The following is a 15,468-nucleotide window of genomic DNA, read 5'->3' as shown; positions in this document are numbered from 1 at the left end:
ACTACTATTCGAAAGTCAGGAAGGGCTATCACACACCCTTTTTTTTGATGAAAGGAGAATGATTGTTGCCGCTGTCTGAAGTTGTATTAAGAAAAAGCAATCGTCAGCCCCAGCCGGTCCGGAGGACTCATGAATTCCACTCAAAGTCGCAGACGGAGGTTATTCTTTATATGGATTTCTTTCCTTGCACTCCTGAAAATCTTTGAAATCAGTCCTTTCGCTTCGCGCCGGAGGACGACTCAAAATGATAAGGAGCGGTTCGAAGAAGCTCGACTAAGAAGGAGTCAATGAAGAAGGGCGTAGCTTATGTAAAGGTGAGAAGACGAAGCCCTCAAGAAAAAATCAGGACTTATGTTATCTTAAGGCTCAAAGAATGATCGAAATCCATATTAATTCATTAGTCAATTTGAGACGAGACTGAATCAATGAATAAAGTCAAAGAATTTGCGAAAAACCACTCAAAATTCCAATCCCTATTTTTTGTGAGAATTCCACTGAAACTTTCATCTTCCTGCTTTCATTTAATTTAAGTAGACGAGAAAAGAAAGATCAAGCCTATGGTATGGATCGGTAAAGGAGGGAGCGGACCATAAAGAATAGATCAGAGTCCCATAAATCAGAGAGACGGATAGGCTTTCTTCCTTTGACCTTTTAGTAGATTGATTCTCCGATCATTCTTTGATCCTTGTTCATTTACTATTAAGGGTTCTGACTTGCACTCCTGTCTCAAACCTTTATTCATTGATTCCTTTATTCACGAATATGAGACTAATTAAGCTACTCCAGATGAGTCATGAAATGGAATATGAACCTGTGGATCAAAGAGGTCCTCCGTCCTATTAGTTCCATTCTGAGTTGCACTCCTTCAAGCCTTTGAATAGGGATCAGTCTTTCTCAAATTCTCTCTCCTTTCAGTCGAGCCTTGTTCATTGAGTCCTTCGTAGCTTTATTCTGCTTCGCACCTTTCAGGTCTCGTCTGAACTTTTTTTAGGTAGGTTTAGGAGGCGTAGTAGGACGGAGTCTATTAAGCTACGTAGGACCAACCTGAACCTTAAGAGGCAGTTATAAGGACGAAGATGAACTAATTAAGCTAACCTGGACCTTTGTTTTTGGAGTCTTTAGATATTATGATCCTCCCGCCCCGTGCGTGGGTCATTGATTCTTTTCCGATAATATCAAACCTTCCGCCTCAATGGATCTGGATAGCTTTCTTTGTTTTTGAAAACCGTTGCCTTTTTCTTCCTTTCATATTCAACCTTTCCTAAGAAAAAATGGGGAGGCTCAAAGAATCTTCGTCCTTTAGTCTGATTCTTCTTCCTATGCCTTTATCCTCTTCCTTTCACTTTTGATTCCCGTAGGAGCAAAGAAGCAGAGCGGAGGACTTCCTTTCTCCTATTCCACTTCAATCTTGTTGGCATCAAATAGATCAATGAATGAGTCCTTTCAACCTGAAAAGCTAATATGGAAACTCTCTCCTTTCAGTCGAGCCTTTGAAATTCAACCAGTGAGGACTCTGATTCCATATTCTCTGTTCATTCCACTAAAAAAGAAAGAGGAACTGATTTTTGATTCCACTGATTTGATCCACAGGTTCATATTCCATTTCATGAGTCCTAACCTTTGTTCATTGGTCTTGACCCGTCCTCTTGACTGATTTATATCCATATTCATCTCTTTCCCCTCGATCATTCTTTGCGCCTTTGTTTTTTTTCCACTCAAACTGAACTTTCCTTTCATCCTAGGCTTTCTCCCAACAACATCGAGGACTTCTCAATATTCTTTTCACCCTCCGTTAGGTTATGAAATAGCTCGACTGAAAGGTGCGAAGGTACTCTACGTTTCAGATATAGGAGAGGCGGAAAGAATTTGCCTTGAACTCGAGTGAGGTTAGGAAGGCGGAGTAGGAGATTGATTCTTTGCTCCTTCAAAGGAGCGCAAGTACAGAAATGGAATATGAACCAAAAAGCTTATTGATTGATTCAGGGCTTAGCCCTCCTTCTTAGAACCCATTGAGTGAGGGGAGGCCCGGGAAGGGGAGAGTGGCCGAGCGGTCAAAAGCGACAGACTGTAAATCTGTTGAAGTTTTTCTACGTAGGTTCGAATCCTGCCTCTCCCACTGAACTTCTTTCTTGTAGACTGAAGAGAAGAGAAAGGAGGCATTCGTGCATAGGAAGAAGGCCCACCGAGCTTTGCCGTGCCCTTTCAATTCTATCGTATTTCAGTTTAGAGAGGTTGCCGAATTACTACGATCTATAGATTCCCATCGATAGACAATCCCAACCAGAATAGAAGCGAGTCGCTTCCGCTTTGGCTTGTAGTCCTTGTCTTTTAGGTAGTGGTCGGCCTTCCGACACGCGCGCGCCCGCCAGAATGCCCCCTTGCTTCTGCACGAAGCCCAAGCCAATACATACGATAGGCGAAGGAAAGACCCCCCATTGAATAGCGCCTGGGGAAGGCAAGTTTGATCGAGGATTGGAGAGGTTAGAATATGCTCGACCGGAAAGGTTATTCAATCAACAAACCCGGAGGCAAATCAAAGGAATGCTCCAAAGTCAAATAAGAGAGCCTACTATTTGATTTGGAAGAAGAAGAAAAGAGAGAGAAGAAAGAACCTCAAATAAGTACGAAGAGAAAGAACCTCAAAAATACCGTAAGGAGTTGACCTATCCTCCGAAAGAAACTGAAGGATTACTATACAGCCCAATAAAGAAAGCACGTAGCCTCCGAAGGCGCGAAGCGGAGCGACTCAAATCAAAGACGTGGGGACTTGTCTTCTTCTTATAAGCCGTCACACAAAGAAAGAAATGCAATAAAAGAAAGAAGACGAGACCTGTCTCATTAATAAGGGCAGATGAATATGGATATAAACAAGTCCTTCGGACCACAGGTTAATATGGATTTCTGACGACTGAGGACGGACCTCTTTGATCCCGCAAAGTCTTTGACTTGATTCTCAATGAGACGGCTCAAATCTATGGTTTTGGTCTATCCGTAGGAGGAAAAAAGAATGATCGAGGTCCGGAGGACGCTCAAAGAATGATCGAAGGGACTGAAAGTTCGCCTTTTCATGTCGGTCCGAAGGACTCATTCATTCCACGAGTTCCAGAGGACCGTAGGAGGCTCAAAGAATTTGAGAGCTCCGTTAGGAGTCTGAAAGCGAAGGACTCAGAAATCCATATTCATATTCCACTTCGGACCGTCCGAAGGACTGATTTGGATCCATTAGAATGCAGCGGAGGTTATTCAATAACTCGACTGAATCAATGAACAAGGAATTTCATAAAGTCAAGTCAGAATCCTTATAAGGAATCTGGACCCCTTATAATTTCAGCGACTGATCGATGTTATTGGCAATGAACAAGGCTCAAAGAATGTGAAAAAGAAGAAGAATAAAGAAGACAAGAGAGCTCCTAATCTATTCTTTATGGTCCGACTATCCACTGAAGAAAGAAGAAGAAGAAGACCAATAAAGAAGAAAGCTCAAAGCAATGAACCGCTCCGTGGGATTGATTCTTTGAGCCTCCGGACTTGTTCATTCCACAGGCTTTTAGTGCTCCGGAGGACAGACAGATGAATATGACTTTCTTTTTGATTGAGCCCTTGTTCATTCAGGCTCCTTCTAAGTGGCAGAATAAGGAATGAGCTTGAAAATTCTTTGAACCTCTCCTTCCTAACCCCTGATTCAACCCTGATTATCATCATTGACTCCTTCTTAGTCGACTTTCTTCGAACCGCCCCTTATCATTTGGAGTCGTCCGGAGGACTCTGAAATCCATATAAAGAATAACCTCCGGCTCCTATTAGTTCCATCTTTGACTTAGCCCTTATCAATGAGAGGCCGATCATTCTTTGAGCCTCCGCTCCGCTTCTTTGCTCCTCCTAGGGCTCCGCTCGTTCTCCGTAGTTTCATTTATTCTAGTCCAAGAACAATGAAATTCCATCAACTCCAAGCCTATCCAACAAGATTTCAGTGGACATAATATCTAAGATTACTAATGGAAGGTTTTCTATTATAAGAAGACAAATCAGACAAGGAAGAGAAGACAGAGAGACTTCTACGGGCCATAAGTTTGAGTGGAATCTCTTTGAGTGGATGAATATGAAAATCAGTGGAATGAACAAGTCCTTCGCATCTAGACCTCTTATAATTCTACGGGGTCCGACCTAATAATCAGATTCAAGTAGCGGAGTAGTTTGAAAGAAAGGATATCAGTTTCAGTGGAATCTTTGGAGATAGGCTTGAATCTTTTTAGTAGGTTCTTTGATGAAAAAAGTCGAAAAAGTCAAAAGTCTATCCGCTACTTTCATCTTCTATATTATGAGGCTGACTAGTAATGCTGAAGTTCCTCCTACGGGAATCAAAAGTGAAAGGAAGGAATAAGGACTCAATGACTAATTAAGCTAACCTGGACCTTGATTTTTTCATTGAATTTTGATGCCTTCTACGGCGTTCAAGTCAAAGAGTATTCAAGATCAGAGTTTCAGAGCTTTATCAAAACTGATCTTTATCTTGTCTTTTTCTACTTTCATCCGTCCCCCCTCTCCTTTCAGTCGAGTTATTTCATAACCTCCGAAGGAGTTCTATAACTATAACAAGGAGAATTTCTGAGTTGCACTCCTTCAAGCCTTTGAATAGGGATCAGTCTTTCTCTCCTTTCAGTCGAGCCCTTGTTCATTGATTCAGATGAATATGGATTTCTGACTCGTCCTACGTAGCTTAATTAGGCCTGTGGATAAACAAGGGTTCGGACGACCCGTCTCATTGATAAGGACATATGAACCTTCGGACTGGTCCGGAGGACCTCTTTGATCCACTAAGTCAAAGATGGAACTAGAAGGCAAATAAAGGCTCGGGATGGATTTAGGAGTCTTTGTGCGAGCCGTATGCGGTGAGAGTCGCACGTACGGTAACGAGGGGGGTTCGCGTCTATACGTGTAGTGTGGTGGTTGGGCCTACCCACCCTATTTGTTCCATGATCTATGGGTCTACTGGAGCTACCCACTTCGATCAATTAGCCAAGATTTTGACCGGATACGAAATCACTGGTGCTCGATCTAGTGGTCTTTTTATGGGGATTCTATCTATCGCTGTAGGATTCCTATTCAAGATCACTGCAGTTCCTTTTCGGGCGGCTGTAGGACGGACGGCCGCCTATAGGTGGTAGGGTAGGGTGGGTGGTACCGCTCTGTGGCCAATCTTCCTAACCGCGCGCGGGCCGGGCTTAGAGCGCGTGAAACTCATCACTACCTCGTAAGGGCGTTGAGACCATAGCATGTTACACGAAAGCGCCGCTTTCTCTGTAGTGTTGTCACACAGCAGCCCGCCTAGAAGAGCCACTCGCTCTGTAGTGTTGTCACATAAGATAAGCACGCCGCCCGCCTGCTGGCCGGGCGAATCGAAGTTCTCTTCCGGTCAACTGTCCACCCAGTCAAGTGCAAAAAACACAGTAGAATCACGCAAGGCACGCAGCTGGTGTGCTTCCTGCCCGCGAGGAAAGAAAGAAGAGCGACAGGGTTGAGTTCAGATTTGACTGTTTGCAGCATGGGAGCGGATTACCCAAAAAATCCCTGGGAACAATGAAAAAAAAGATATCTCGGTAACGAAAACTATGGGGGGGCTGTATTGGCGAGATCCAACGGTGAACAGCTGCCCAAAAGAAAAACCGCCTGGAAGTCCGAGGACCTTTAGTACCGTACCCTACCCCCAAACCAGCAGCCTTCGCGCCAAGCAAGACCGCCCTTGTCCCTTTCCTTTCTCCATTCCGCCTCCTTCTTTCTTAGCTTTGTTCCAATCGAGTCTAAGGCAAAGAGTGGAAAGTATACCTATTTTTTTTTGACCTACTTGACGATAGAATATGCGAGAGCAAGAACAAGACGCCCTAATTAAGCTACGAAGGCCCGAAGAAAGTTCAACAATTAAGGAAGAAGACTAGTCGGAAAGATCAAGCCTAGGTCAAACTCTGAATCACGATACTACGCGGTGCGACGAGAAAGAGGAAGAAAGTCAATGAACAAGGTGTTGATGATCTGATTATTAGTTCTGATAAGAAAAGAAGAAGATTTGAAAGAAAGGAAGAGAGAGTCCGGAGGACGGCGTAGAAGGAGTCTAGTTTGAAAGAAAGGATATCCGTTTCAGTGGAATTCAGAGGTCGGCTAATATATTTGAGAAAGTAGAAAAAGAAGACGAAGTCGATTTGCGCTCCATCTTTGACTTAGTGGATAAAAGAGGCTCAAAGGATTTGAGTCGCTTCTCTTTATTCAATGATCGTCAATATTCTTTGACTTAGTGGAATTTCATGAGTCCTCCGCTTTCAGAGTCCTAACCAAAAACTAAAAGATCCAGATTCGCAAATTCTTTGCGCCTTATCTAATGAGCTAAAAAAGAAGAGGAGGACTTTCCATATTAGCTTTTCTGTCCTTATCAATGAGACCACTAAAAGCCAGAAAGCCTATCCTCAGATTCTTCTAGTGGAATGAATGAGTCCGACTGCCTTGACTTTATTCAATGACTTTATTCATTGATTCAGCTTGAATCTTGGACTCCTTTCAGTCGAGCCTCCTCTTCTCTTTATTTATTGAAAGGGCTCTTTATTCATTCAGGCTCCTTCTAAGTGGCAGAATAAGGAATGAGCTTCGCCCCTCTCCTTCCTAACCTCAGTCGAGTTCAATGAGCCTTTGTTCATTGACTCCTTCTTAGTCGACTTTCTTCGAACCGCCCCTTAGAATTTGGAGTCGAGTTATTGAATAACGTCCGGACTAGCTTATCCTTCAAGAGTCGATCTTCTTCGAACGTCGAGCTATGTAATAACCGTAGGTTACTAGTAGGTTTGGAAGGAATTGCATTTTGATCTATATTAACCAGGAACATGATCAATTCCATAAATCAGTCCAAGGAATTCAAGCCTAGGAGATTCAAGTCAAGGGAATTTCATTTTGATGCCTCCGTCTATTAATCGTCGGGCTCCTCTCCTATATTTCAAACTACGAGTACCTTCGCTCCTTCACAGTCGCTTCGCTTCGCGCCTTACTCCGCCTCTCCTTTGAGTTCCATTCTGAGTTGCACTCCTTCAAGCCTTTGAATAGGGATCAGTCTTTCTCTCCTTTCAGTCGAGACCTTGTTCATTGATGAAGATGAATATGGATTTCTGACTCGTCCTACGTAGCTTAATTAGGCTAAAAGGCGAACTTTCAGTCGCTTTTCACATTCTTTGAGCGTCCTCCGGACAGAAGTTTGAGTGGTCCTACGTCCCTCTTCCTATGGTCGAGCTACTTCTGTCCCTCCTTCGGACTTTTTTGAGTGGAATTCCGTTTTTTAGCCTTTATTCATTGATTCAGTCGAGACGTCCGAAGTAGCTTAATTAGGCAAGGAGTCTGAAGTCCTCCGGACTAGTCTTTTAGTGACTTTCTTTATTGAAAGGGATTTGACCTCTTTATTCAATGATCTTTGAGCCTATTAAAAGGCGAACTTTCAGTCGCTTCGATCATTCTTCGAATATGAATCGTCGGGCTCCTTCTAATTGGATAAGGAAGTCTTTAATTAAGACTGAGATCAGTCTTTGACTTGATTCTGGAGTCGTCCGGAGGTTATGAAATAGCTCGACTGTAAGGAGAGGGGAGAAGCGAAACGACTGTATTATTTAAGGAGTGCAACGAAAGAAATCCATATAAATAGAAAATCAAGGGCTCCTTCAAATAGTTCAGGGATCAGGACTTCGCAAATTCTTTGCGCCTAACCTTTGTATCCTTATCATTTGGAGTCGAGTTATTTCATAATGCACTCCTGAACATTGGCAGAATAAGGAATGAGCTTGAAAATTCTTTTTTCCTTTGATTTTGAGTCGTCCGGAGGCGCGAAGCGAAACGACTGTTAAGGAGTGGTATTATGAAATAACTCTCCAAATAAGGAAGGAGAGGGGAGAAGCGAAACGACTGAATCTAATAGGAGTGGTATTATGAAATAGCTCTCCAAATAGTAAGGAGAGGGGAGAAGCGAAACGACTGTATTATTTAAGGAGTGGTATTATGAAATAGCTCTCCAAATAAGGAAGGAGAGGGTCAAAGAATTTGAGGCGAAACGACTGTATTATAATATTAATAGGAGTGCAACGAAAGAAATCCATATAAACATAATGCACTCCTTCTAAGTGGCAGAATAAGGAATGAGCTTGAAAATTCTTCTCAACTCCTCTCCTTCCTAACCTCAGTCCGAGTGGCTTCGCTCCTCTCCTATATTTTTTTCGTAGAGTACCTTCGCTCCTCGCATATTTCATTGCGCCTCTATTTGGAGTCGTCCGGAGGCGCGAAGCGAAACGACTTAACAGGAGTGCAACGAAAGAAATCCATATAAAAATAATGCACTCCTTCTTTTATGATAATTCAGTCGTTTCGCTTTCTTTATTCATCTTTGACCCTCTCCTCTCCTTATCAGTCGACTTTCTTCGAACCGCCCCGTGGGAGTCGAGCTATTTCATAACCTACTCCGCCTTCTACGTCTGAAATCCATATGAACCTCTTCCATATTCATCTGTGGATCAAAGAGGTTCCGGAGGTCAAAAGGACGGTCTCGCTATTTGAGTGGAATGAAAGCGTCCGGGTTCCCTTGTTCATTGAGGACCTTTGTTTTTGAGCGGACCAGTCTCGCTATTTCATAACCTAGAAAAAAGGACGAACATTCTTTGAGCCCGTAGTTAGGAGTTTTTTGAGTGACTTTATTCAATGATCTTTGAGCCTTTGTTCATTGATTCAGTCGAGACCTCCTACGGTCCTCAGTCCTCGTTTTAGTGGAGTTTCCATATTAGCTTTTCAGGATTTCTTAGTCCTTCGCAACTCCTCTCAACTCCTCTCAAATTCTTTGATCCTCTCCTCGCAAATTCTTTCCGCCTCTCCTTCTTAGTCGAGCTGCTTCGCACCTTTCCAGTCGCTTCTCAAACCTTTGACTTTATTCGCAAATTCTTTGCTCATCTGGACCCCTTAATAATTGCCTGTGGAATGAATGAGTCCTCCGGACCATATTAGTGGAATGAACTTCGTTGCACTCCTAATCCTAATAAGGGATAAGTCCTTTCGCTTTCATTCAAATTCTTTTTTCCTTTGATTTTGAGTCGTCCGGAGGCGCGAAGCGAAACGACTGTTAAGGAGTGCATTATGAAATAGCTCTCCAAATAAGTAAGGAGAGGGGAGAAGCGAAACGACTGTATTATTTAAGGAGTGGTATTATTCAATAGCTCTCCAAATAGTAAGGAGAGGGGAGAAGCGAAACGACTGTATTATTTAAGGAGCCCTTTATTTGAAGAAATAGCTCTCCCAAATAAGGAAGGTTCGAAGAAACTCGACTGATAAGGAGAGGAGAGGGTCAAAGATGAATAAAGAAAGCGAAACGACTGTATTATAATATTAATAGGAGTGCAACGAAAGAAATCCATATAAACATAATGCGCTCCTCTCCTATATCTGAAACTACGAGTACCTTCGCTCCTTCAAATAGTTCAGGGATCAGGACTTCGCTTTCAACTCCTAACGGAGCCTCTCCTTTTAAGAACATAAGCTACGCCCTTCTTCATTCAGGCTCCTTCTAATAAGGAAGGAATTCGCTTTCAAGTCCTAACCTTTGTATCCTTTCAGATGAATATGGATTCAATTAAGGGTCCGTCCTCTTGACTCAGAAATCCATATTCAAATTCATGCCAGTCGCTTCGCTTCGCGCCTTATTCAGTTTATGACTTTCATAGAAAACCTTCTACGTCCTAATCTCTTATTTATGGGACTCCTTCTACGTTGTGCTTCTCTTCTTCTTTCTTTCTTCTCAAATTCGTCGCAAATTCTTTGCTCCTTCGATCATTCTTTGAGCCTGTGGATCAAATCAGTGACTTTCTTTATTGAAAGGGATTTGACCCTCTTCTTCATTCTACTCAAATTCGTCTATCAAACAAGTCCAGAGGAGCGAAAGCGGCTCGACTCCCACGGGGAATAAGGGTCCGGACTAGCTTATTAGGCAAGAGGAGGACTAGTCTCATTAGATAAGGAGTTCATTGAGGACCGTTGTTTTTCCATATTCATATTCCACTTCGGACCAAGTCTTCTTTATTTATGTTTGAGTAGGTTTGGAAGTTCAGAGTCCTAACCTTTGTATCCTGTCTCGCTATTTTAGTGGATAAAAGAGGCTCAAAGTATTTGAGTCGTCTTGACCCTTATTTATCCTTGCCGGGTAGAAGTAGTTTAATTAGAGTTGTTCTCCCTTGTTCATTGACTCCTCTTCTCTCCTCTGAAATCAGATTCTTATGAAAAGGGCTCCTTCACAGTCGCTTCGCTTCGCGCCTTGACTTTCTTTTTGATTGAGGGCTCCGTTAGGAGCAAAGAATTTTCCATTGATAAGGACATATCCTCTGATTTCTTTACGAGGTCTGAATATCGACTTAGTTGTTTTTGTGTTCATATCTTATCGGGGGTTAACGCACTTTATCCTATTCAGTGTGACGGCTTTATGGGTCAGCTAAACTCATTCCTTTTTATTATGTTGTGAGGCTTTGGTTACCGGCTCAGGCTTCCAAAGGCGACCCTCTCTCGTTTCCGGCGGTTTCCGTCATTGAAGTAGCCTTTCTTTCGTCATCCTACAAAGTACGTTCGAAGAAGCGAGCCCTTATTAGTTTAGTAAAGTCAAGCTCCAAAAAAGGAGAGATTAACCTGCGGTGCGCTACGCCCGGCAACTCATCAAGCAATTTCTTTGCGCTTGAATTTCAGTGATGAGGTCGCAAAGAGAGGGAAGTAGGGCTCCTATTGACTAAAGGTGGATTCTTCGCTTTCCTTTATCAAGTCGCTATTCAGCCCCTACTACTGACTTTTGACTTTGTCTTTGATTTTTGATTCATCTAATTCAAACCCAACTAGTCGTATGAGGTGATCTTCTGTCTGCTTTGGATATGAGGAATGAAAAGGCAAAGTCCGGTTCATTGTAGTTTGTATTCGGTCTGAGATATAGGATCCAGGAAAGCGCCCTCTTTTTGTCATCCCTGCAGCTTTCCAGATTGAGTATTGAAGGCATGGCCTAGGACCTTCAAGTTTTCGCCTATTGGGAATACACCCCTCTTTTTTTTTTCTAAGGGCTAGAAAGAGAATGCCCGCCAAGTTCAGATAAGGAAATGCTTCCCCCAACCATTAAAGGAAAGGCTCGACGAGGAAGGAAAAGGCTTTCGGAGATCGAGATTGGATTTCTTTTGAATCAAAAAAAAAGAAGAAGGCCGAGGATGGCCTAGGGTGCGTCTTATCTGAAGGGAACACGCTTTTTCGACCGCGGTGGTATGATTGCCGGGCCCTCTCCTCGTTCCGCCCGCGCTCTGGCCTATTAGGTAGGATAGCAGTCTTCGGGCTTTGCCTGCCCTTGATCATAAAGAATTCCGGCTTGGCCCGGGAAAGCGCTGGCAACAAGAGAAAGGAAGGGGTCCATGTAGCTGCTGCGCCCGCCCCCTTCTTAGTCAATGGGGCAGCAGGTTCGGCATCCACTAGAAAAGAGAGAATCCACTGAAGATAACCACGCCTCTGCTAGGCAGCGTGTGGAATGGCCGAGAGCGGACCTTTTTGGATAGATAATCCAAGTCGAGAGTGGAGTTACGGAAAGAGCCGTCTGATGGAAAACGACTTTCACCTTCGGTTCAGAGAGCACTTTTTTCGTTGATCATTCCTCCCTTCCCTTTCGTGTTCATTCCCCAGCGGCGAATTCGAAACTTGTGGGGCCCTATCTATTCCATCTCTCAAGCCCCGAAGAAACCCCCCCTCCCATCTGGACCTTTGTTTTTGACTCTATATATGTGGGCACCTGATATCTATGAGGGTTCACCCACCCCCGGTTACAGCATTCCTTTCTATTGCGCCTAAAATCTCTATTTTTGCTAATATTTCACGTCTTTCTATTTATGGTTCCTATGGAGCTACATTGCAAGAAATCTTCTTTTTCTGCAGCATTGCTTCTATGATCTTAGGAGCACTGGCCGCCATGGCCCAAACGAAAGTCAAAAGACCTCTAGCTCATAGTTCAATTGGACATGTAGGTTATATTCGTACAGGTTTCTCATGTGGAACCATAGAAGGAATTCAATCACTACTAATTGGTATCTTGATTTATGTATTAATGACGATAGATGCATTCGCCATAGTTTTAGCATTACGGCAAACCCGTGTCAAATATATAGCGGATTTGGGCGCTCTAGCCAAAACGAATCCTATTTCGGCTATTACCTTCTCCATTACTATGTTCTCATACGCAGGAATACCCCCGTTAGCCGGTTTTTGTAGCAAATTCTATTTGTTTTTCGCCGCTTTGGGTTGTGGGGCTTACTTCCTAGCCCCAGTGGGAGTAGTGACTAGCGTTATAGGTCGTTGGGCGGCCGGAAGGTTGCCACGAGTCAGTCTGTTTGGGAGACCGAAGGCAGTTCTCCGTGCACCGGACACGTAGCTTACCTTTTCAGTTGCGAGACGGATGGGAATGCATGCTCCGAAAGATAGGGTCGAGTCTGATACATCAACCGTCTACTCAATATCCTTGTACGAGTCCACAATCACTACACGAGATGAACCTTGGTTTGGTGAATTGAAGTTGGCCCCACGGAGCGGTGTAATAGGACTCCCAGTTACTGCGCGCGATCGTATACTGAGGTGCTCCCCGCCGGTTGTTGGAACGACGCGAGCCGGGCCTCGATTCAGAAAGATTCAGGGCCAAAAAGTCTCAATAGGGGGTTACTAATTCCCCATCTCATTGGGGGCGGAAAACGAATCGACATCTCGATGTGAGACAGCCTTTGAAATTGGAGTTGGGAAAGAACGGCGAAGTCCATCCGAACCGTCCAATGAAGAATAAGAGGAGAACAAAGGGCCAATGGCGCGCGAAGCGCATGGCGGGAACGGACACGGATCCAAATCAGTGTGGAGAAGAACTCATCTGGAGCTTGATTTTCTCCCCCTGGGCCCAAAGCAGTGCAGTCTTTCCTGGCCAAATCAAGGATTTTTGGGGCTTCACGCAACTTCATCAATCCATTTTTTGAGTCAGATATATGAATATCAAGATGGATGAATCTAGATCTTTCTCTTTTGATATCTAAAAAAGATTGAATTCAACCTTTGATTCAAAGAACTGCGCTTAGCCCCCCCGCTCATGAAAGGGCTCCGCTGCAATGGATGACAGAGGGTCCGTAGTACCCAAAGCACTGGAGTGATCCTGTAGCCGGGAAGGGGCCTAGAAGTGCCTACTACTACACCACACTAGACTTGGCTCTACACATTTAGAAAGCTAAACCCTGCCCAGTCCCTGGCAGAGCTAAGGGGGCTTCAATCCTTATTCCTTATCCCCATCTTCGCCCATGCTAACGGGGCCTTACGGGGAGAGTGGAGCCTCAAGAAGCACTGTTGAGAGGTCTCGACTGAAAGGAGAGAGAAGCTTGCTTTTTTTTTTAGTACTCTTCATTCTCTACAGGGTTCCAAACCTTTCTTCAACATAGGTGAGAACGAGCGAGGCAGAGATGGAAGAGATCGAAGACGGGAATAAGAAGCAAGCTCGCCTTTTTTTGTCTTTTTCGTTAGGGCAGTCGAAAAGTGCCTTTTTCGTCTCGCATTTCTCATCAAACAAAGACGGAAAAATCATCATATTTCAAAGGTTCCTAACCCACCAAGCCCTTCCTTCGTAGAGCCGTGTATTGTCAGTGATCCGAACCTGCCCGGAGCGAGCCTCCCATAGAGGCAAGTTCAGTTGGTGAGCCGTATGATGGGCAACTATCTCCTGCGGTTCGGAGAGGACTCAGCTCTGAGTTAGTACCCCCTTGGTTTCGGGGTGGACCCTTTCACTCTATTTTATTATATACGCTTAGCGAAAAGAATGTTTTTTGATACACCTAGGACATGGATTCTATATGAACCAATGGATCGTGACAAGTCGTTACTACTAGCAATGACTTCCTCTTTCATTACTTCATCCTTTCCATATCCCTCTCCCTTGTTCTCAGTTACTCATCAAATGGCACTCAGTTCATATCTTTAAGTTCGATCATTGACAAGGTTCAAAGAAAGGGTGGGCCAATCAAGGAAAGATTCCAAACCACAATGCCTACGAGAAAGTTCAGTCAGGAATTGCATTTTGATGCAAAAGGAGTGGGAACCTACGGAAAGTTCAAGTTCTCAACATCAGAGAGAAAGTTGGATAGGCTTTCATCTTTTTAGTAGGTTTAGAAGAAACTTCAGCATTATTAGAGATAAGGACTCCGCCATAAGAAGAGATAAGGAGCAGTCCGGAGTAGCTTAATTAGAGGGAGGAGGACTTCCATTGACCTCTTAAGGTTCAGGTTGTCGAACTTTGCTGTCCGATTTTTGTCTTCTTTTTATTCCATTCGGACTGCGCGTAGTGGGAGACTAAATAGTGGGTTTGAAGTTCAAGGAAGAGGAAAGATCAGATTCGACAATCCGAAACGGAAGAAAAAGGCAGATAAGGACATATGAACTTTTCTTTGAGCCTCTCCTTGTTCATTGAGGTCCATTAGTTCCGAACTTGGCTCCGCTCCTTCTCCGTAGTTTCATTTATTCTAGTCCTCCGGTCCGTGGTAGTTTCATTTTGCTGAAGTTCCATAACAATCTAGTTCAACTCAAAGTCTTTGACTTTATTCTCATTGAGGCGGTTTGAATAGAAAGGAATAAAAGGAAGAAAGACGAAGATTCTTTGAGCCTCCGCTCCGCTTCTTTGCGCTCCTTCTCCGTCCTACTACGCCTTCTCCGCCATAACAAAGGAAACTATCGGATTCAAGTTCAAGGAAGAAGAAGTTCAAGGAAAAGGTTCGCCTATCTGAAAAGGAAAACGGAGCGGAAGGACTAATTAAGCTAATCTGGACCTTTGTTTTCTCAGTGGAATTCTCAGAAGTCCAACAATGAAATTCCATCAACTCCAAGCCTATCCATTAAGTGTTAAAGGAAGAAGATCATATTCTATTTTGATGCCAAGAAGAAACTGAAGGATTACTAGTCAGCCCTATCTTTTCAATAAAGAAAGCACGTAGCCTCCGAAGGCGCGAAGCGGAGCGACTCAAATCAAAGACGTGGGGACTTGTCTTCCATTAGCTAAAGAAGTTCCAGGCTTTTAGTGGTCCGAAGGACTCTATGAGGGTTCTGACTTGCACTCCTAATCCTAAGATAAGTCCCTTATTCGCAAATTCTTTGCTCCTCGCAACCCTTGTTCATTGACTCCTTATCAGTCGACTTTCTTCGAACCTCCTTCTTAGTCTCGCTCCTCTCCTTCCTAACCTCAGTCGAGTGGCTTCGCTCCTCTCCTATATTTTTTTCGTAGAGTACCTTCGCTCTGAACCTTCCTAACCTCAGTCGAGCCGCTTTCGCTCCTTCTTTGATTCTCATTCAGTCCTTTCGCTTCGCGCCTCCTTACCATATTAGTGGAATGAACAAGTCACCTGGACCCGTCCTTAGTCGTCTTCAATCTACCATATT

General features: G+C 43.8%; 1 protein-coding gene and 1 non-coding gene across 2 annotated transcripts; both read left to right on the top strand.

Annotated features, from left to right (window-relative positions):
* The first annotated feature begins 2,033 nt into the window (after positions 1-2,033).
* On the top strand, positions 2,034-2,116 carry TRNAY-GUA (transfer RNA tyrosine (anticodon GUA)). Its single transcript has one exon. It is a non-coding gene; the product is annotated as a tRNA-Tyr (tRNA).
* Positions 2,117-10,616: 8,500 nt separating this feature from the next.
* LOC127146702 (NADH-ubiquinone oxidoreductase chain 2-like) lies at positions 10,617-14,055 on the top strand. The gene is given in 2 exon segments (XM_051080793.1): positions 10,617-11,835; positions 11,837-14,055. Coding segments are annotated over 2 exon segments (645 nt in total). The 5' UTR covers positions 10,617-11,799; the 3' UTR covers positions 12,446-14,055.
* Positions 14,056-15,468: the final 1,413 nt, after the last annotated feature.

The sequence above is a fragment of the Cucumis melo genome, unplaced genomic scaffold (genome assembly GCF_025177605.1).
Source record: "Cucumis melo cultivar AY unplaced genomic scaffold, USDA_Cmelo_AY_1.0 utg000917l, whole genome shotgun sequence".
NCBI lineage: Eukaryota > Viridiplantae > Streptophyta > Magnoliopsida > Cucurbitales > Cucurbitaceae > Cucumis > Cucumis melo.
This window is presented reverse-complemented; position numbering and strand designations above follow the sequence as displayed.